We start from the raw sequence: 20765 nt of genomic DNA on the forward strand, positions 1-20765 counted from the left end.
CCCTAAAAGGGATATACTATTAAGTGGTGATCCTCACTGATTTACTGAAGGATATCAAGGGCTAGGAAGGCAGTGTAAGGAACAACGTGCACTAGATTCTGACTGGAAACCATCTCTTCCCAGCAGACACTCACGGCGGCAGGTGCGTTGGGTGGCATCGCCATAGTAACCAACTTGGCAGTGCTGACACTGGTCCCCTTCAGTGTGGTGCAGGCACCGGAGACATTGGCCTGTGCGTCGATCACACGATTCTGGGTCTGCTACATCAATGTTGTTATTACACGCACAGGATAGGCATCGCCCTCTGGCCTGCCAAGGGTTGCCGTAGTGACCAGGAGCACACTCATCGCAGCGTGGGCCTGTATGCAACAAGGGTATCATGTGTGATGGGCTACCACAAGAGGAGCAGCCCCCATGCCCCCCCAACACTATAACCACAGGTCCTTGAACCCAGAACTATTCCCAGGCACACCTCCAGAGTCTCAGTAGAGGTTGTCCTGACAAGAGGCAGGAACACCCCCCCCCATGTATCTTTCCAGTGCAGATAACCCCATTTCTCTCCACCCTTCCAAAGGGTGTGAAGAGGTATCACTATATCAGAGCTAGACTTACCTGTATAGCCTGGAAGGCAGTTGCAGATCACTGTTCCAGAGTGGCTATTTTGGTGGCAGGAAGCAGCAAAGTGACGGCCAGAACCAGGTGCCTCAGGACAGGGGCAGGGACGGCAGTGCCCACCTGAGGCCAGTAATGGGTTCCCGTAATATCCAGGCACACAACTATCAGTGGGAGAAGAGGAAGTTTTTAAGAACATACCGCCCAGGTTAAGCACTCTGGCACAGAGTACAAACACCTGCAGACATTAGGCGTCTTCATTTTTAAAGTCCTGAGTTTCTAGCCCTCATGAGTGTGAAGAACAGGTTGGAACCTGCTGAAGTTTCCAAAAATAGAGGAGATCTGAAAATAACTTTCAATAAAAAGAGAAGAATTTTTTACAACTCTTCTACGTCTCTTGTTGCCAGACCTGCTCAGTCATCTCTGCCCATGTACAGTGCACCCTTTTCATACCGTATGAACAGGAAGGATAGAGTGGATAGAGAGATGCTCTTTTCCCTCTCACACAACACCAGAACCAGGGGACATCAACTAAAATTGTGTGTTGGGAGAGTTAGGACAGACAAAAGAAAATATTTCTTTACTCGGTGTGTACTTGGTCTGTGGAACTCCTTGCCACAGGATGTGGTGATGGCATCTGACCTGGATGCCTTTAAAAGGGGATTGGACAAATTTCTGGAGGAAAAATCCATCACGGGTTACAAGCCATGATGTGCATGTGCAACCTCCTGATTTTAGAAATGGGCTATATCGGAATGCCAGGTGCAAGGGAGGGCACCAGGATGCAAGTCTCTTGTTGTCTTGTGTGCTCCTTGGGGCGATTGGTGGGCCACTGTAAGCTGGACTAGATGGGCCTATGGCCTGATCCAGCAGGGCTGTTCTTATGTTCTTACTGTATTTCTTACAAAAATAACAAAATGGCTTCAAAACAGTATTGTGTAAAATTGTATATATGCTTGATTTGCAAAAGGGGCAGGAGGTCTGGGGCAGGAGGTCTGGTCTAGAGGGTAGAGCCTCCATTTGCCTGAAGATAACATCCAAAGGTCGCCAGTTCAAGGCCACCGGCACCGTGCGACCTTGAAGCAGCTGACAAGCTGAGCCCAGTTATTCCATCTGCTCTGAGCATGGGAGGATGGAGGCCAGAATGTGAAACCAGATCAAGAAAGTAACACCTGAATGTTATGGTTCTTGTAAGATAGAACATTCTTTCAAATTGTAAAATCCCCACGGGGATTTAATAAGCCTGCCTATGTAAACCGCCTTGAATAAAGACCAAGAAAGGCGGTATATAAATACCTGTATTATTATTATTATTATTATTATTATTATTATTATTATTATTATTATTATTATTATTATTAATGTATTCAGAATCTGGGTGCCCTGAGAGCTAAAGTGCTTGGGTGGGAGGAAAAGGGGTACAGAATGCAGACAGATTATCGACCTATTAACATGTTAATACAAAATAAGGAGACTGTGATAAGCAGCAGACAAGAGGCCTCTCTACAGCTTCATCCAGGATGGACATCTGTTCATTCGTGTGGATTTCATGCCAAGGGTGGGAGGCCACAGTCTTGCCCTGCATAAGTCAGACTCATAACCAAGCAGAACCCAGAGGTCTTTTTCCTTCTGCAATGAGATTGGAGCAGCTGGGAGCCACACCATAGTGCCCCAGAGCTCTCCCTCACCTCTGGCAGCGCTCCCCTTGTGTGTGGCCTCGGCAGTGCAGGCAGCTGCCACTCCGTGGATCACATTCCTCCGAGCGTCCGTTGCACTGGCAAGGCCGGCAGTTTGGGAAGCCCCAGTGGCCAGGTTGGCAATGGTCACAGCGCAGTCCAAAGGCACCAGGCCGGCATGGGCACTGCCCGTTGAAGTTGTCGCAGAAGCTGCTCAAGGCTCCTTGGCTGCTGCACTGGCATGCTACAGCGCGCGGGAAGGAAAAGAATGCAAGAAATGGGGTCTGAAAGGCAAGGCAGAAGTACTCCAAATAAAGACTGCTCCTTCTCCTCATATAAGCACAATGTGGCATGCATGCCAAATGCCCCGTGGCATTCCAGACTTTAGAGCCGGGGGCCACATGGTACCAGGTGGCGAGGTGTTGCATGGCATCCCAGAGCACTCAGAAAGCCTTCTATGCCACCAAAGGCCCCTTTAAACATTACTTCTGGTTTTCTGGAAGTACTGTTTAAGGGCACTTCTGAGGCTCAAGAGGCTTTCTGAACGCTCTGGGACACACGCAAGGCTTCAGAGCACCCAGGTAAGCGAGGAGGGACGTCAACCTCAGGGGGGAAGGCAGGTGCCAGCCCGGGGGGGGGGGCCAAAATCTGCGGTCGTGACCCAGGGTCACCACTGCAAATGCCCCAACCTCACTCAAGACTTATTACTCTCTGTGCATGCCTGGTTGAGCCTATGGATGCAGCCATTCACAGCCCACTCTGAAAAGATCTGAAGTATACTCCCATCCATCAAGGTACGGAAACCTGTTTATTTTGCAGGAAATGAATTCATTTGCAAGCTTCGTACCTGAATCTGATATCTGATTTTTTTCCCCCTAGCACAAGGTTTTAATTAGCTGTCAGTAGCCAACAGTTCCACTTGAAGTTATTTATGTGGGCAGGAGGTCTGGTCTAGAGGGTAGAGCCTCCATTTGCCTGAAGATAACATCCACAAGGTCGCCAGTTCGAGGCCACCGGCACCGTGCGAACTTGAAGCAGCTGACAAGCTGAGCTGAGCTATTTCCATCTGCTCTGAGTGTGGGAGGATGGAGGCCAGGATGGAGGCCAGATCAGAACGAAACATCTGTATTTGTTGTGGCTCTAGAAAGATAGAGCCTTCTTTCAATTGTAAAAATCCCTCTGGGGATTTAAATTAGCCTGCCTATGTAAACCGCCTTAAATAAAGACCAAAAAAGGCAGTATATAAATACCTGTATTATTATTATTATTATTTATTATGTGGCACATCTCCACCATAGGGTGCTTGCTGCGATCAGCAAATGGAGGCCTCATCTTCAGTCAGAAGGCACCTCTGTTTCTGCTGTGCCTCCAGACACCTCCTCAGGGTCTTGGCTGACCTCTCCAAAAGGGATAATCAACATCATTGCTATTTAACCCATCGTTTTCTGCAGGCTCTTGATAATCTCCTTCTGTTGTATCATCATAAAGTGAAGGATCTTTCAAGATTGGGTATTATCCATTGAGTTAGACTGACCCAGCACCAAACTTGAGAACAGAGGTAACAAGAGGGATGTGTTCGAAGCCCTCCAGACTGACCACTGGTAAGACTGAGTGTCCTGCAGCCCAATTGTAGTAACTAATCCCTTCCCCCACTGCTGCAGACACACCAGTAAGTGGGTGCTGGTGAGCTGTTTCCTGTGGGGGGGGGCAGTTCTAGAGGCCTCCTCAATGTAAGAGAAAATTAGTCCCCTTACCTCAGGGTAAGCCTCTGCTTCCCCAATAGATGTACACCAGCTCTCTGGCTGGCACAACTCTGAGTGGACCTAGGGAAGTGATTCAAGGCTGGAGATAGGATATCAGCTGGGCCACTGCTGCCAATAATCGCCCCTTTCCTGCCCTCAACATACCCCCTCTCTGCCCTATTCTTGCAAAAACAATACAAAATTTATGCTACAAGATGTTTATTAATCTTTAATGTGCAACTGCTCGAGACTCAGGGCCCAATCCTATTCAACTTTCTAGCCCCGGTGCAGCTGCAATGCAGCCCCTAGGTGCGGCAACAAATGTTCCCTTACCTTGTGGAGGCCTCCATAACTACCCTCCCAGCCCAGGATGCAGCACAAACTCCATTGGCATGGCTACACCAGGGCTGAAAAGTCGGATAGGATTTGGTCCTAAGGTCTCAATCCTATACATGTCTACTCAGAAGTAAGGCCCATAATGTTTAGTAGAACCTACTTCCAGGAAAGTGTGCATAGGATTGTGTCCTAACATGGCTACCACCTAAAAGTATTTCTCCATAGTATCTTTAGAGAGAGAGAAACACTGAAAGGATTTTGGTAATTACTTCTTTCCTGGTAATTACTGACAACAAGGATGGCTGAAATGGTCTAGCCATTGGGTTAGAAGATGATTGGGGTTGGACAATGTGATTAGAGAGGACAAATGTTATTGGGGAGAGATGGTCAGAATCCGAAATTCACTCACCTTTGCAGCCACCAGGCCCGAAGCCAAAGGTGCCAGGGGAGCAGCGTTCACAGCGGCGGCCCATAACATTAGGCTTGCACTGGCACTGCCCGCCATTTGGATTGCATTCAGAGCTCAATGAGCCCTGGGGATTACACTGACAGGCTGGTGGTAAAGAAAGAGTGAGAAGGTATGAGGTGGAAAGAGGCAAAGTTCCCTCCTTCTGCTATAAGTAAGCAGGTTTTTCCCTCAGGCTTACTGAACTATATGAAGAGGCCTGAGGCCTGTGGGAGAAGAAGGTCCCCGTTTCCCCCACTCCAGAGCCAGAATGGAAGATTATATCCCCATTATTCACCGAAACAGGCAAAATAGTTAACCTCGTAGTGTCGTGTGTGAAGCCAAGGGATTCCATGCCCAGGCAGTTTAACACTCACGTAGTGCACCCTGGTGAATGATGGCTGACATGCTGGTGAGCAAGTTGGCACAAGGCTCTGGAGCAGGTGCTTTAACTACAGGCCGAGCCTGCTGGGTACAACGGTAGCGCTCAAAGGTCCCCTTGCGGGCAATGGAGGCAGCATCACCAGCGATGAACATCTCCAGGAAGGAGTGGCGTGGCATCAGGACCAACTTAGGCGGAAGGGAAATGAGTAGGAGACAGGAATGAGGAAAGCATGTTACTGTCAAAGTGCTTCCTCCAGAAGACTGTGGACCTCCTCACAGGAGATCCCAGAGGCCCCCTTCTCTGGACTTACTGAGTCCAACAGTACAGCAGCACCTTGCAAATGCTCACGCCCTCCATAGCGGGTGAATTCCACTCGGATGGTGTAGCTGACTCCTTGCTCCAGACAGACTGGCTGGAGCAGCACCACAAACCTGCAGAATGAAAAGAACAGAACTACTGAGGAAGAGTATGGCAGCCTGCATTTCTACTGAGGTTGGCTCCTACAGCATCTTTGTCCAGGCTCAGCTACTAGCACAACCCAGTGACTGCTACATCTGCACAGATTTGGCTACTGGAAAGAGGCTGGAAACCTCGGTTGTTCTAGGCAGTTGCATTCCTAAGGAGGTGGCTGGAGGAGCAATTGCCCTGAGCTTCACGCTGCCAGGGGGTGGTGGTGGTGGTGTCACTGAGAATGCTCCACAGGCATTCTGAGTTGCGGGATGTGATGTCACACCCAGAAGTGATGTCACTTCCGGGTGTGACATGGGGGAGCATAGTTTTGAAGTTTGCCCCAGGTGCCACAGTGGCTAGTTATGCTACTGGTTCTAGGCTCCCATTGGTGCTACTACTGGAGAAGAGGAGTATTCCAGGAGTTGGGACAACATCTACTCCCTCCTGGGCTGGAGGGAGGCCTCAAAGGTTCCATCATTCCTAGCTCTTTTTGATTTTTTTTGTTTATTGTCATTTTTGAATTTGTTTCACCTCTTTTAAAGCCCAATCCTAACATGTCCTAGAGCAGGAAGGCAGGATGGCCTGCATTGCATCCAGAGCAAGGCTAGGTTGCAGCGCAACTCAGAGTACGGGGAATTAATTCCCCTTACCCTGTGTCGTGGGGCACCGAAAGAGGTGGTGCAGATCCAAGCAACCCAGTATAAGGCCAGGCCGCTTGGGAGAGGGGTTAGGATCCAGCTTAAGTGCCGGATCCTGGTCCCGCCCCATCCCAGGCCCAGTCCTCCCACTGGCCTACCTGCTACCCGCCCCCCTGCCCTGAAACACCCTCCCTCCGCTCTTCTCAAGCCCCCACACTAGCCTTCCCAGGTCGGTGCTTGCTTACCAGGTTCAGGGTTGGAGCCAGCAAGAGCAGGCCAGCGTGCATCCTTCTGCTGGCACAACCTGCTCCCGAGTCATTGCAGAAGTGCCTTATGGCACTTCTGCGGCACTGTGAAGCCAGTGCAGGGGACATGCGCCGGCCAAAGTCACTCTTTGAATTGTGCCCTTAGGCTGCAATCCTAACCACACTTTCCTGAGAGTAAGCCCCACTGAACAAAAAGGTGGGTGGGTGGGTGGGTGGGTGGAAAGAAAGAATATTAACAGCTTTTAAAAAAATTTCTAATCCCTCATGGTTCTAGAGAGGAGCTTGCAATTGTATCGTTTGGAGAACATAAAAAACAGGAACAGCTAAGAACCCGATCCTATGCATATCTACTCAGAAGTAAATCCTATTATAACTAATTGGGCTTACTCTTAGGTAAGTGGGGATAGGATTGCAGCCCAAGCATGGAAATGTAGCCTGAGATCTGAGTAACATCATTAACTATATGTTGCCCAGTCACCCCCAATCTTTATGCTTTTCCTTCTCCCTAGTCCTCCTTCCTGTGGCCTTCTGCTACCTTGCTAAAAAATCCTTGTTCATGCTGTCAAGGTCAGCATGGCTTAAAAAAATCCAAATCTTAGAAGCAGAATAAATTATGCCGGGGGGGGGGGGGGAGGAAATGAAATTGTGCTTAATTTACATAATTTTTCCTGACAACATTCTTCGGTGTCCTTTGTACAGAATTTGATTTTAAAAAATCTGAATACTCAGTGATGTGTATTTGTTAATTAATGTAAATATATGCACATTTAGAGTTGCCCTTTATCTGGGGTGTCTGTCTGTCTGTCTGTCTGTCTCTCTCTCTCTCTCTCTCACACACACACACACACACACACACAGAGAGAGAGAGAGAGAGAGAGAGAGAGAGAGAGAGAGAGAGAGAGAGAGAGAGAGAGAGAGAGAAACAACCTTATGGCAAAAACAAGTCAGGATGGCTTTAAATGCATCAGGACATAGCCTTGACTGGTCTGGCAGGGCATTCCTCAAAACCCACAGCTCCCTACCTTCAAGTTACATTTTCTCACCAGTTTCTGACCAATAAAGTCAAGAGGCCACCCATTCCAGGTTCCACCCATTCCATTCCACTCACCGGGACGTGGGTGGCAGAGATGTAAACATCAAGTCATCTGCGGGGATGGTGTTCCCACACGGGCTGCTTGTGGGGATAGGCCCTGGCCGCACCACAGACACTTTCACCTCCTCCCATTTTCCTGGTAGCTGCGGGGAGAAGAGAATTTACAGACACTGCACATGGAGCAGCTTGGCTGGATGGGACGGGGCTGCAGCTTCTGGAAAAAAATCTGTGTCTGCAGAATGTCCCAGGTTCAATCCCTGGTATCTCCAGATAGGGCAGAGAAAAATTCTTCTTCGAAATTTCTTCCAATTCATGCTGGCAATACTTAGTGGTGTAACCCAGGCAACTTCCTATTGCACGTAGGAGTTAGGACAAGAGTAAGATGGCTTACTGTCAAAATGTATGCAATTTATATAAATTTATGCAAGTTGTCGAAAGCCTATGGAAATTGCCTAAACGTGCATAAACTTGGGGGACAAGGCAAACAAGGTTTCAGCAAGGTAAGTGAATTGGAACATCCATGAAATTTCTCATCCGGAGGGAGGGGGTTCTGGAACCAAACCCCCACAGATACGGAAGGAAGGGCCCTTCCTTAGGAAGGCCCACTGTAATGCAAAAGTTCAAAATCTGAAAGTATATACTGTAATTTGGAACGTGTGGCTCCAAACACAAAATGTTAACTTCCCTATTTATTGATTTTGGCTGCAACTCAGGGGTAAGAATGGAGGAGGGCTGTTGGGACAGCAAGCCAAAGTGTGGGCACCTGAGGTTCGTAGCGCAGTAGGATGTCATACTCCATGCTGAAGGGCACATTGTTGATCTGGAACTCCACCACGCTGCCTTCCAGCACCCTTGCAAGGCCCAGCCCTGTCCATGTGGCTGGTTGTCCTGTAATGCGGATTCGCTCCACTACTTCCGCTCCCTGTCAGAGAGAGACCAGTAAGACATTGTCCTTTCCTCAGGAAAACACATGCTCAACAAGCCTGGTCACAGATTAGCCAAGTGTTGCCACTGTTCTCAGCATTGTCGGGTGCACCGACCTAGTGCTTCGAGCAGTGTGTTCCTTCACAAGCAACAACTACACTTGCTGACGGTTACAGCTATGTATGGATATATTTTTGGACATTTGGACACCTTTAAAATGTATTTTTAGATATTCATGTATAGATTGCTAATTAATCATCTTTATGCATTTCATCCATGCTATGCATCACCACAGACACCCACCAATAAGTCAATCTCACAGATAAGTCGAAGGCCGGTTTTGAGCAAAAAAGGTCATGGAATTTTCTATGACCCTCAGATAAGTCAGGGGTTAAACTTAGGGGGGTGTCTATTTTACCCAAGGCCAGATCCTGAAAAATAACTTACTACTAATTGTTACCTACAAACTGTACAGTCTCTAATTTATTAAAAACATAGTAAAAGATCATAAGATACATTTTTATTCTTTTTTAAATTCTGGTCTTCATCACCTTTTTGTAAGCACTATCAGAGTAAGTGCACTGTAAACAACATACCAGTAAAACAGTGGTTCCCAACCTGGTATTCAGGTACTTCCAGGGACACTCAACAGGACCTTTAGGGGTACTTGAAAAAGAATGGAATAATACCAGAAAAAAGGCAGGTCGTGCTCCAGAATGCTTTGCAGGGCCAGCAAGGCAGGAAGGAAGGTAGCTAGTTGGCTGTGAAAGCCCCACCAATAGCTAGTTTTTGGTCATCAATTCATCTATGAACCAGTGATTGAAAACCAGCACAGTAAAAAAGCTGAAACAATATGGAAAGTGATCAATCACCCAGAATTTCTCAGCACACTTCTGGTGCAAAACAGTGCAAAGGCAGAGTCTTCTGTTCCTCAAACACATAAAAAGAGAAAACACTGTGATAAATACATGAAGTCTGGGCTTTCATAAGGAGGAGATGAGGGCTTGTGTTATTAATTACAAACATTTTGCTAATATGAAGGGTACAATTTATGGAAATGGGCTGCCAAGGGATATGCAAGTGAAAAAGGTTGGGAACCACTGCAGGAGATCCATGAATCAAATCCACCTTTAAGGTGTCTGGTGTGTGCAGCCAGAAGCTCTACATACAACCCATAACACATAACTGAGAATGTGCAGTTCAATTCACAGCAGAGAGATGCAACTGCATATATTTGCAACCCTTTTTACTCAGAAATAGACCCACTGCTTTCCATGGGTGTTATTCTTAAGTAATGGTGCATTGAATTGTAGCCCAGGACTTTGCTTCAAATGGAAAGGAGGATCCCACTCTGGTGTTGAAAAAAACAGATCTCTGCTAAATGCAAGCCTGTGCAAAACAGAACCAGGCTGCAACAGCATTTGCAAAATGGTACAGAGAATAAAAGGTTAACTTTGGCTGGAAGTTACTATAGAACCTAATCTCTGCATTGCTTCTAATGACCAGCTTGAGCAAGAAAAGTTGAAAAGCTCTGCCCTCTGATTGACCCGGAGATAACGAAAAGTGATAATTGGAATTTGATTACTTGGCAAAAATTTTGTGTACTTTAGGTGAGTATCTACAGTACTTCTTTTTTTCCTTTTTCCTCTTTTTAATTTACTAATAAAGGAGAAGGGGGGGGGAAAGGCCCATCTTGCAATCTTCTAACCATGGTTAGATTACCTGATTAGATTACCATGAACATCCTGTGGTGAGCCCTCAGGTTTGTATGCTCTCCTCTTTTTTTTGCATGCAAGAAGAATACAGTAAAAGCTGTTGCTTAGGTTGGTTAATGAGAGTGAGATCAAACCAGGATCATGCCATAGTTTGATATCCGGGATTGCGCCAACCCTAGTTAGTTAAACCACAGTTCCCTAAGTTTGTTCACTGAACTGTGATTTGTTCCACAGCTTTCATTCTGCATTTTTTTCCTCACAGAGGAGGAGGGAGGAGGGAAGCAGGAGCTTATTGACAATGATCACCTGATTTGGGCCTGAAGGTAAGCTGGAGGTACTCAATAATCACACTGATCTAACAAGAATGCCTATTCTGTATCTCTGTGCTACAAAGGGAAGTAGGTCACTGCACCCCAGGGGATGGGATACCAAAATTAAAAAAGAAAGTGCCTAGAGAATGATCTGAGGGCACAGCAAGCTACTGCTTTGTCAAAGCTACGCATGTCTCAGCCTGTTCTATGCCTGAGTGAGAGTGGGAGCCCTAGATACACCAGTCTGAGCATCCTGAAAGAAGAGCAGGATAAAAATGCAATGCATGTAAATATAAAACTGACTCAGAACTGTCACCAGTCTGAAGTATTAATACAGTATATCTGCTTTTGAGGAAAAGGCATGTGTTGCATCTATCAGTGACACAGCACTGACTCACGTATGGACTGGCAGGCAGGAATTCGATACACATTTGCTGTGTGCCCTGTAATGTGCAATCTGGATAATTATGATTTTGTTCATTCTTCATGTACAAGCAGCAAAGAGCTTGCTCTTGTTGTGCAGGTCCTCTCGGGCCAACTTTCAACTCCTGCTGTCCTTTTTCTGCTTGTCGCATTGCTAAATGCTAGATTGCACTGATGCCCTCATCCTAGCAAATAATGCCAACTGGGTCCCACAGCCCTGCCCATCATTCACGCCCAGCGAGACTACTACCTGGGATCCTGACACCAGCCCTTATCCCCCACAGTGCCGAGAGGCCCCTCCCTCACCTGGAGAAGTCGTGCCTCTTCAGCCTCATAGGTGTAGTGGTCCAAAGCAATGCGAAAGTAGCCGGTCTGGACTTGGTTGCACTGCCTGCCCACCATGTGTCTGTTGCAGCGGCATTGCCCTGTTTCGGTGGCACACCTGCACCAAGGAACAGTAAGGAGGCAGAGAGTCACAGCGCATGAGGCTGGGCCTGCCCACTTCCGCCACTGCCAACTCAAAAGGCTATGGTTTGAAGACATGTGATGGAGCAGCCTTGCAGAAGCTAAACGCACCTGAATCTGGTCAACACCAGGATGGGAGGCCACTTGGGAACCCTATTAATAATACTTGACATTTGTATAGTGGTTTTTGAGTGTTCAAAGCATTTCACACGTCATCAGGCTTTAATCCTTACAATGTTCCTCTAAGGTCAATTAGACCCGTACTGCAGATAGAAGACTGATGGCCCAATCCTAACCCCCTCCCCTGCTGGCTTAACTAGTATTGTGCTGGGGGAAGCTACTTTATGGCTGCTGTAAAGCAACCTCCACCAACACATGCTGCAAGCCTTCCACATGCCGGCAGGCCTATGGACACCCATCAGAGCAGGTAAGCTTGTGCAGGGGTTGGGTGGAGGTGGGACGGGGATTGAATGGGGTGGGGGTGAGACAGGGGAAGGGGTGGGTGGAACAGGGCGGTGATGGAGAAGTGGGCGGATGAAATCCGGGTGGGGGTGGGATCACACAGAATCACAAGCCCCTTCCCGGGCCTGATTTGCCTTCATGGAACAGTGTGTACTTGCATTAGTGATTGACAGCCCAATCCTATGCATGTCTACTCAGAAGTAAGTCCCATTAGAGCCAATGGGGCTTACTCCCAGGAAAGTGTGGCTAGGATTGGGCTGTGAGCTGGCACAGGTCCAAGTTGCCCCACAGGGGCTTACCCCGAGGCAAGAGGACAAATGTCTCCTTACTCGAGGAGATCTCCAGCAGCCAGAAAATCCGCTGCAGGATGTCGCAAAAGCTGTGCCAGCACTGCTGCATCACCATGTGGGGATTTAGGTAAGATTGGGGTGCCCGGCTCGGATGATGGGATTTGCCTAAGGCTACTTAGTGAGTGAGTTTATGGCAGTGGCAAGGTTCAAACCAGGGGCTTCCAGATTCTTCACAGCTACATAGCAGACAGGTGTATCAATGTCATCAACAAGAGGGAGGGAAGGGTTCTTCTGTCTCTCCCACCCCAGCCCCATACAATCTGCCACCATGGACACAGCCACACTTCCCTCCCCTTCTCATGCAAGTTATTTTGATGCACCCTGAGCTCCTTTGCGAATCCCACCCTCTCCCTTGTTGGGTTTCTTCTCCCGACTCCTCCTTGCTGTCCCCTCCCTCCACATACAGGAACACTCTCTGCCACCTCCTTACTGGTTGTCACGGGCACCTCCAACGTCGCAGTCACAAGGCCGGCAGCCATGCAGATCAGGACTCAGAGCCCAGTGCTCAGGCTGTGAAGAAACAAAGAGCATGTTGGAGACTTTCAGAAGGGGTTGCTGTATCACTCTGCTGCAGCAAATGCAGCAGAGTCTTATAGCACCTTAAAGCCTAACCAGATTATTTCAGCTCAAGTTCTGGTGGCAGGGCCAGCCTAAGCCCTCCTGATGCCTGAGTTTGCATACTAAATGCATACCCCCCTTACCAATGTAGTGCCAGTCTCTGCTTGTCCCACTCTCCAATGGTCCCACTCAGCACTCTCCTCCATTTTTTTTTTATGTCTCCCTCTTTCTTTTCCAATCCAGGCAGTGGAAGGAGAACATTGGAGGCAAAAAGGTGGACAGATGGATGCCCCCGCCAATCTGCTACCTGAAGGAACCACTTCAGTTGACCTCATGGATAGGCTGACCCCGTGTGGTGGACACTTGCACTTCAGAAAATGCAACCAGCACAAGTGGATGCCTTCACCCAGAAAGAACACATTCCACATGGAACAGTTCAGGCTGCTGGGTTTGCAAAAAAGCCTGATGAGCATTTAGAAAACACGGGTCCTGGAGCAACACACATTCAACCATGAGGGTGACATGCAAGGTGCCCCTGCAGAACTGGGGAACTCCTCTGCAGAGTCACTGCCAGTCTAGATAGACAGTTCACGGCAGGAGGGACCAATGTTAGAACATTAGAATGTTAGAATGTTAGAACCAATGTCTGTTAGAACTGACAAGAGAAAATATTTCTTTACTCAGCGTGTGGTTGGTCTGTGGAACCCCTTGCCACAGGATGTGGTGATGGTGTCTGGCCTGAATGCCTTTAAAAGGGGATTGGACAAGTTTCTGGAGGAAAAATCCATTACGGGGCACAAGCCATGATGTGTATGCGCAACCTCCTGATTTTAGAAATGGGTTATGTCAGAATGCCAGATGCAAGGGAGGGCACCAGGACGAGGTCTGTTGTTATCTGGTGTGCTCCCTGGGGCATTTGGTGGGCCGCTGTGAGGACACTCCAACTTCGCCATAGACAGACCAGGGACAGACTGCACTTGCTCCCGGTGTGGAAGGGATTGTCACTCCCGGATTGGCCTTTTCAGCCACACTAGACGCTGTGCCAGAACCACCTTTCAGAGCGCGATACCATAATCTTTCGAGACTGAAGGTTGCCAATACCAACTGTGAGATACAGGAAGCTGGACTAGATGGGCCTATGGCCTGATCCAGTGGGGCTGTTCTTATGTTCTTATAATGATTTGACTCAGGATACAGCAGTCTTATATGTTCTCCCATGCAAGGGACTGGGCAGGACTTAGGGCAACAGAGAACAGCTAGTCTTCTGGTCAGTTCTATCACGACATGGTCAGGCCAGGAGATGACTTTGTCTTAAAAGGCAAAAGTGGGACCACCAGACACTCACCAGACACTGGTTACAACTGCGCCCCATCACCAAACGCTTGCAGAAGCAGTCGCCCGTGATGGCGTCACATTGGGGCCCATCCTGCACCGTGCCTCGTGGGTCACACTGGCAGCCTGGTGGGGACAGAGAAACATGGCAGAATTGCCTCCACCCCCTGGAACATTCCAAAATGAGCAGTGCCCAGAAAAGCACACCCTTGCCGAACTTGGCTTTGTCCCCAGTGCCCAACAACCAGCACTCTCAAGACCCAGCTAATACAGCCCCACTGCACTTTCCTGAGATGATACCAGCAACTTCTAGCAGCCCAAGGTAAAACCAAGAGGAGGGAAAATATTCAAGCAATGATTCTCAGGGTGCCTTCTGGGAAATCAACCGCTTGAATAGTTTACGGCTCCTGTAAGCCCAAGGCACCTATCAACAGAGAGGGGCTACCTGCTCTGCATCTCTGTGTGATGCACTGCTCTGATTTGGCCCCCTTTCTGCAATCAGCCTCCCCTGGGCCAAGTGACGCTTATTCCTTTATCCTCCCCTAAACGTAAACCTTTTGGGGTGCAAGGGTGACGTATGCCTCTGAATTTCAACTGGGAAACACTTTGTCAGAGGCCTAGTGCTTTGTTTCTGGTGGGGGGGAAAACGCATTAAAATCTATAATATTTGCATTTCCATTTTTCTCTGAGGAATATAAGGTCATGCAGATGGCAGTGATCGTATCTGATCCTCTCAACAACCCAGTGAAGTAGGTGAGGATGAGAGAGTGACTGACACATGTCACCTAGTGATTGTCATAGCTGAGCAGGGATTTGAGCCCAGGTCTCCCTGTTCCAAGTCTAACATGAGCTCTATAATAGTGCACTGACTAATACAGACCTTCTGAGGCATCACAACATCCCAGAAATCCACCCACAAGTGTGCCTCTTGCTGGGGAGGAAATGAAAATGGTGGTTGCGTAGGATGGCTGTCCTCCAAAGTGGTGGCAGGAGACTCAGGACAGAAGGATGAAACCCTCCTTCATAGAGTGCAACATTATACTATGGAGTTCTCAGCCATGAGATGGAGTGCTGGCCACTAGCCTAGGTGGCGTTAAATGGGGATCTGACAAATTTGGAGAAGACATTTATCAATGGCTACTAGTCATGCTGGATAAATACCACCTCCAGGTTCAAAGGCATATGCCTCTGAATACTAGCTGCTGGAAAGCTACCGTGGGAGAGGGCCATCTGCTTTTGTCTCCTGCTTGCGGGCTTCCTGGGAGCATCTGTTTAGTCACTGTAGAAAGCAGGGTGGTGGACTAGATGGGCCTTTGGCATGATCCAGCAGGACTCTTCCTATGTCTCCAGCAGGACTGCTTAGGAGACCCAGACAGGCCCAGCAGCATCCATCTGGGTCAAAGGTACCTACGCTGGCAACCTTGGGTGTTTTCTGCGCTCAGTCCGAAGAAGCCATGTTGGCACTTATCACAGCGTGGACCCTGCACGTTCTCCTTGCAACGACATTGCCCAGCAATCAGCCTTAGCATTGGATCATCATGCGTGTCGCACACTCCGCCATCTAGTGTGCCATCAGGGTCACAGTCACAGGCTACAAGGCAGGCACAACAGAGTCAAGAGTGCAGACGAAATAGGAACCCCCACAAAAAAAATGCAAAGACACCTCCCAATGGAAACACCTAATCTATCATCCCCCATAATCCTATCCAAACTGCCAAGAAAATATGCAGCCACTTTCTTATAGATCTGTGGTTCTCAAACATGACCTGATTTTTGGTGGGTCGCATGCCGACACCACTCAGAAACCACAAGGCATTCTGGGGTACAACCCGGCAGATTGAGAAACACCGCTGCAGATTATATCAGGGCTGATGGAGACATCGACCCTCTCCTTGGACAGGCTGATCTGATGTTCCATGCCAAGGTTCTAAAGGGTATAATTTCAAATTGCTTTAATTCTTAAAAAGCGGGGTGCTAGCTCAAAACTGCCTGGAAGCCTGGTTCCTTCATCTCATCAGGTTTTGCTGAATCATATGCTAAATTCCACACAGAGGCTGTCTGTGCTGAGTCAACACTAAAGAAAGAGGACTCTGTTCAGAAGAACAGGACAGAGCCAAACTGCAGGCGAGCGGGGGGGGGGGGGGAAGCCTGCAGTTTGTGAGCCTGCAAATGCTCACAAACGCATGGCAAAAATTTCACAGCTTGTGAAATCTGATTGAAGAGCCCAGGCTTGCAGATTGAAACTTGTGCTCTCTGCACTTGCAGAACCATGGAGTCTGAGCTTCCCCCGGGGCTTGCACCAAGGCTACTTTTCAACTATGAGTGCTTGTTAAAACTCCAGACTAGGGGGAAAAGGACTAATCTGCCCCCCCAAAATCTGCTGCCTTCTCACCACCACCACCACCCCCCCGCAAACTGCCATTGATGCAGCCTGCATCATCTCACCTAACGAACGGGCCTCCCCTGTTCCTAGTAGTGAATGACTGAGCCTCAAGAGATTCCCTTCATTCCCGACATGTATGCACACTCACCGCGGCACACATTGGGGTCACGAATGTCCTTGGTGGGGTCCTTGTAGTAGAAAGGCTTGCAGAGCTGGCAATGGTGGCCCATGGTGTTGTGCTGGCACTCATCACAGACCCCGCCGCTAGTGTTGCCCGTGGCCAGGTACACGGCCATGTCGAAGTGGCACTTGTGCGAGTGCTCATTGCAGTTGCACTCTGCAGAGAGAGAGAGAGAGAGAGAGAGAGAGAGAGAGAGAGAGAGAGAGAGAGAGAGAGAGAGAGGTGTCAGTCAACAGCCTTGTCTATGGTGTGACCTGACCCACCACCAAGAGAGAACATCCCAACCCCCAACCCCCCAGTACTACCTGCATATGTACTCGACACTACTTCTCTTATGTCCTGCTCCTGTTTGCTTCCATTTGGGTTTACAGGTGCTGACACACCTCAGGGGGCCACCATGTACAAGGTAACGTACAAGGGTCACCATGTACAAGGATAATTATGACTTGTTATATCCATTTCAAGCCCCTGGGAAATCTCTACCTCTCAGGATTGATTCACAAATGATATTGGCAGAGCAACATCTGGGAGAAAGAGTGGTAGTTTCCCTTGCAGTCATGCTAAACCTTGGAGGCACACAGAACACTTCCAATGCTCAGCACATCATCATAGACAAAGGCCCACCCTTCCTCCTGTTGGGCAATACGGCAGAGCCAGTGGCCAGCACAAACTGTGACTCACTGCTAGATGAGCCCATGCTTGTGGACCCCTATGCTAAATTTAATAATTGACGATTAGCTGTCCTTTCATCATTCTCTAATTTGTCTTGTTGCAGAGGGCAGCTGCCTAAAGACAGAGCCCAGCCCTGTCTCCCAAGATACTACATTACCAGGACTGTCTGTGGGCCAGATGAGACAATATGTCACATGGCAGGACCTGTGTGTTTACATTTTTCATGGCAGTCGTGTGGTGCCCAATCCAGATCAAGACCACATCAGGGGACCCACCCAGATTAGGGCCCCATATGGTTATTTACATGTTAACTAACCAAAAGCACAGGTCCCTATCACACAATGGGTGCACTGTCTGGTTTGGCCTCAAGAGACGCACCGAGTTTTCTCTTTTCTCTGTACATTCCTCAAGCTTAATACGACAGATCATCTTCTGAAGCGTTATCCTCTCTTGGGACAGGAGAGAAAAGAACCCTGTTGGGTGTGCATGTGTAGTGTGGGAGATCACTTCCTGCTTCTGAACACTGTCATTCTCTTGATGGCCATCTTATCCTCCCCTCTGAAGATGTCAACTTTCTTCACTGTTCCCCCCAATGCTGCTTTTTGACACTCACTCTTGCAGGCGTTGGTGCGGCGCCCTTCAGCTGGGCGCCAGGGCAGCTCATTGTAGAAGCTATCACACTGCTCACAGTTCAGACCTTTGGTGTTGTGTTTGCAAACACAGCGGCCATGCACCTAGTAGCAAACAAGGAGGAACAAGGTGGGCTCCAGCTAAATTAAGGAAGAAGATTTCCATAGGCCCTTGCATTGAGCATGCATGTGTCACAGCCATGGGGGACCTGGCCCCCTCATGGATATTGCAAACCCCAAGTCTTCAGTCCTTTTACTTGCAAAAATCTTTGGAAAACCATGCAGGCAGTATTTTCCACAACTGCACAATAAAGACAAAATGAGGGAACTTTAAACACGTTCGATTATCTGTATTTATATTCTAACTCAGGGGTCTCAAACTCGTTTCATACAACAGGCTATATAGCACTCATGACACCTGCTGAGGGCTAGATGTGACATCATTAAACAGGAAGTGACATCATTAAGCAGACGATGGCCAGAAATACTTTGTTCTCATGCAGGATCTCAGTGAAAATATGCAAATTAACCCCTGCTAATTGGGTAAGAAGCACTTTTTCAAGTGGGTGCTCCTTTTTTTTTAAGCAGGGGGAGAATAACTGGCCCCCCTCACCCCAGCACTGTCTGTTCTAGTGGCTGTCTGCTGGTATTCATTTTGTATCTTTTAGATTGTGAGCCCTTTTGGGACAGGGAGCCATTTAGTTATTTGATTTTTCTCTGTAAACAGCTTTGTGAACTTTTAGTTGAAAAGCGGTATATAAATACTGTTAATAATAATAATAATAATAATAATAATAATAATAATAATAATAATAATAATAATAATAATAATAATAATAATAATAATAATAAAATCTTGACTGTCTTTCCAAGATATGGGAGAGTCAATGCATCAATTTGCAGCTCAGGTACTCTGTGATGTCTCGGCAGAAGTGGGCAGTGATGGGGGATGGGGAGGAGGGTGAATCAGGACCAGGAAGGGGGCAGGGTTTAGTGGCAGCTGCAGTAGCAGCAGCAGCGGCATCCACTGAATCCAAGGCTTCTTCCCAGGCTTGATCCACCTTCATGAGTCCACATGGACTTGCACCAGCAACATCACTGGTGCAGGTCCGAGTAGACCCAGTGGGCCATAGAGGCTTACCCCAGGTTGGCTTACCGCAAACATTCCCTTGCCTCGAGGAGGCCTCTGGGGGCTGAAACTCCTCCACTGGATGCAGTGGATGTCACGTTGGCTCTGCAACATTGCCATATAAGGAGTTACCATAGCTTAGGCTGCCTGTGGGTACAGACCTACTTAGTGCCTGTACGGGGGAGCACTGAGAGTTTCATATAAGCACCTGTGAGTTTGCTAAGGAAGAGAGCAAAGAAGCCTTATCTCTGTGGAAGGAGTTGAGAGCCCCCAGTGCAGTGTGAGTGTGTGTGTGTGTGTGTGTGTGTGTGTGTGTGAGTGTGAGTGTGTGTGTGTGTGTGCGCTCTTACCATGCCCTCCACATCAGCAGAACTGCCAGTGATTCGGGCACACTCAGAGGCATGCCCATAGCAGAAGCAGTTGCCACGCAGCACCATCTCGTACACGGCATAGTAGTACTTCTCCTTAATCTCCCGCCGCGAATCGAGCAGGTTGTCTCCCAGCGTGTGCAGCTTAGTCAAGTTCACCCGCAAGTTGGTGACCTTCAGGAGATCTGGAGACAGGATAATGGAGGAGGGGGAAACAATGACAGAAAGAGCCTTCTGAACCTTGGTGGTGGCTTCTGGAGCTACCTGAGCGGTCGTGGCTGAGCTTCCAGTTTCCACAAGTTCTCAGCTGGGATCAGTCAGGACACTCCACTGAAGGGAAAAGGATAACAGCTTCCCAGACACACCCAGAGCCAGTAGCTAAAGCTAGCAACTGCCGAAACAGACACATGTCTGGGATCAAAATTATCCAGCCCCAAATAGAACCAAAGACAGGGCCAGGTGCAGGCTATACGCGGATCCCAGGGAATGATTAGTTAGCTGGCAAAACCATATGGATAATCCTCTTTTAAAATTGGGAGTCTCCTGTAGTGACGTTTGCCTGACTCTCGAAACAACCTCACTGAGCATAAAGATTTGTGCTGGTGATACAGGAACTTGGTTCTTGTAGGAAACTGGATGCTTTTTAGGAAAGAAAAAAAAAAAGCTTTACTATATGCATGTCACTGAAATTCCTTTTGTGCCATCATGTGTATTTAGAAAACACTTTCATTCAGGAGCTGCCATTTCATATGTGACCACACTAGACTCTGTGTGCCTACACACATACACAAAATAAGTAATACCTCTCATAACACTGCTTCCTTCAATGCTGATTCCTTATAGTGCTCTTTCTCTAGGCATAACTGACAGCTATTCTAGACAATGGGAGGAGTGTATTCTGGGTCAATTAGCTCTTATTTCCTGCCTTAACTTTATTGATGTCTTCTACAGCACTCTTTCATACAGTGCTTGACTTTTGGAAACAGACCCCCTGAGTTATGAGAGGAATTACTGTATATCTGTGGAGCCATCTTGTCTGATCTTGGAAGCTAAGCAGGGTCAGGCCTGGTTAGTACTTGGATGGGAGACCACTTGGGAATACCAGGTGCTGTAGGCTTATACCATAGTCTTTCGAGACTGAAGGTTGCCAACCATTTCTATGAGAGTCAATCATGAGGCCAGATTGTGTGTGTGTGTGTGTGTGTGTGTGTGTGACTTAG

General features: G+C 48.2%; 1 protein-coding gene across 1 annotated transcript in view; it reads right to left on the minus strand.

Annotated features, from left to right (window-relative positions):
• LAMB2 (laminin subunit beta 2) overlaps positions 1-20765 on the minus strand; it is a 60752-nt gene that overhangs the window by 22397 nt on the left and 17590 nt on the right. The window contains exons 7-21 of the mRNA XM_066617935.1: positions 19528-19730; positions 18033-18153; positions 16715-16903; positions 15595-15774; positions 14197-14309; positions 12724-12803; positions 11323-11458; positions 8407-8565; positions 7659-7786; positions 5507-5627; positions 5189-5381; positions 4776-4919; positions 2301-2532; positions 613-776; positions 135-359 (exon numbers count right to left, since the gene is read on the minus strand). Of these exons, the coding sequence (XP_066474032.1) occupies positions 135-359; positions 613-776; positions 2301-2532; positions 4776-4919; positions 5189-5381; positions 5507-5627; positions 7659-7786; positions 8407-8565; positions 11323-11458; positions 12724-12803; positions 14197-14309; positions 15595-15774; positions 16715-16903; positions 18033-18153; positions 19528-19730 (2388 nt within the window). The remainder of the gene's footprint in view (positions 1-134; positions 360-612; positions 777-2300; positions 2533-4775; positions 4920-5188; positions 5382-5506; positions 5628-7658; positions 7787-8406; positions 8566-11322; positions 11459-12723; positions 12804-14196; positions 14310-15594; positions 15775-16714; positions 16904-18032; positions 18154-19527; positions 19731-20765) is intronic.

The sequence above is a fragment of the Tiliqua scincoides genome, chromosome 2 (assembly GCF_035046505.1).
Source record: "Tiliqua scincoides isolate rTilSci1 chromosome 2, rTilSci1.hap2, whole genome shotgun sequence".
Lineage (NCBI taxonomy): Eukaryota > Metazoa > Chordata > Lepidosauria > Squamata > Scincidae > Tiliqua > Tiliqua scincoides.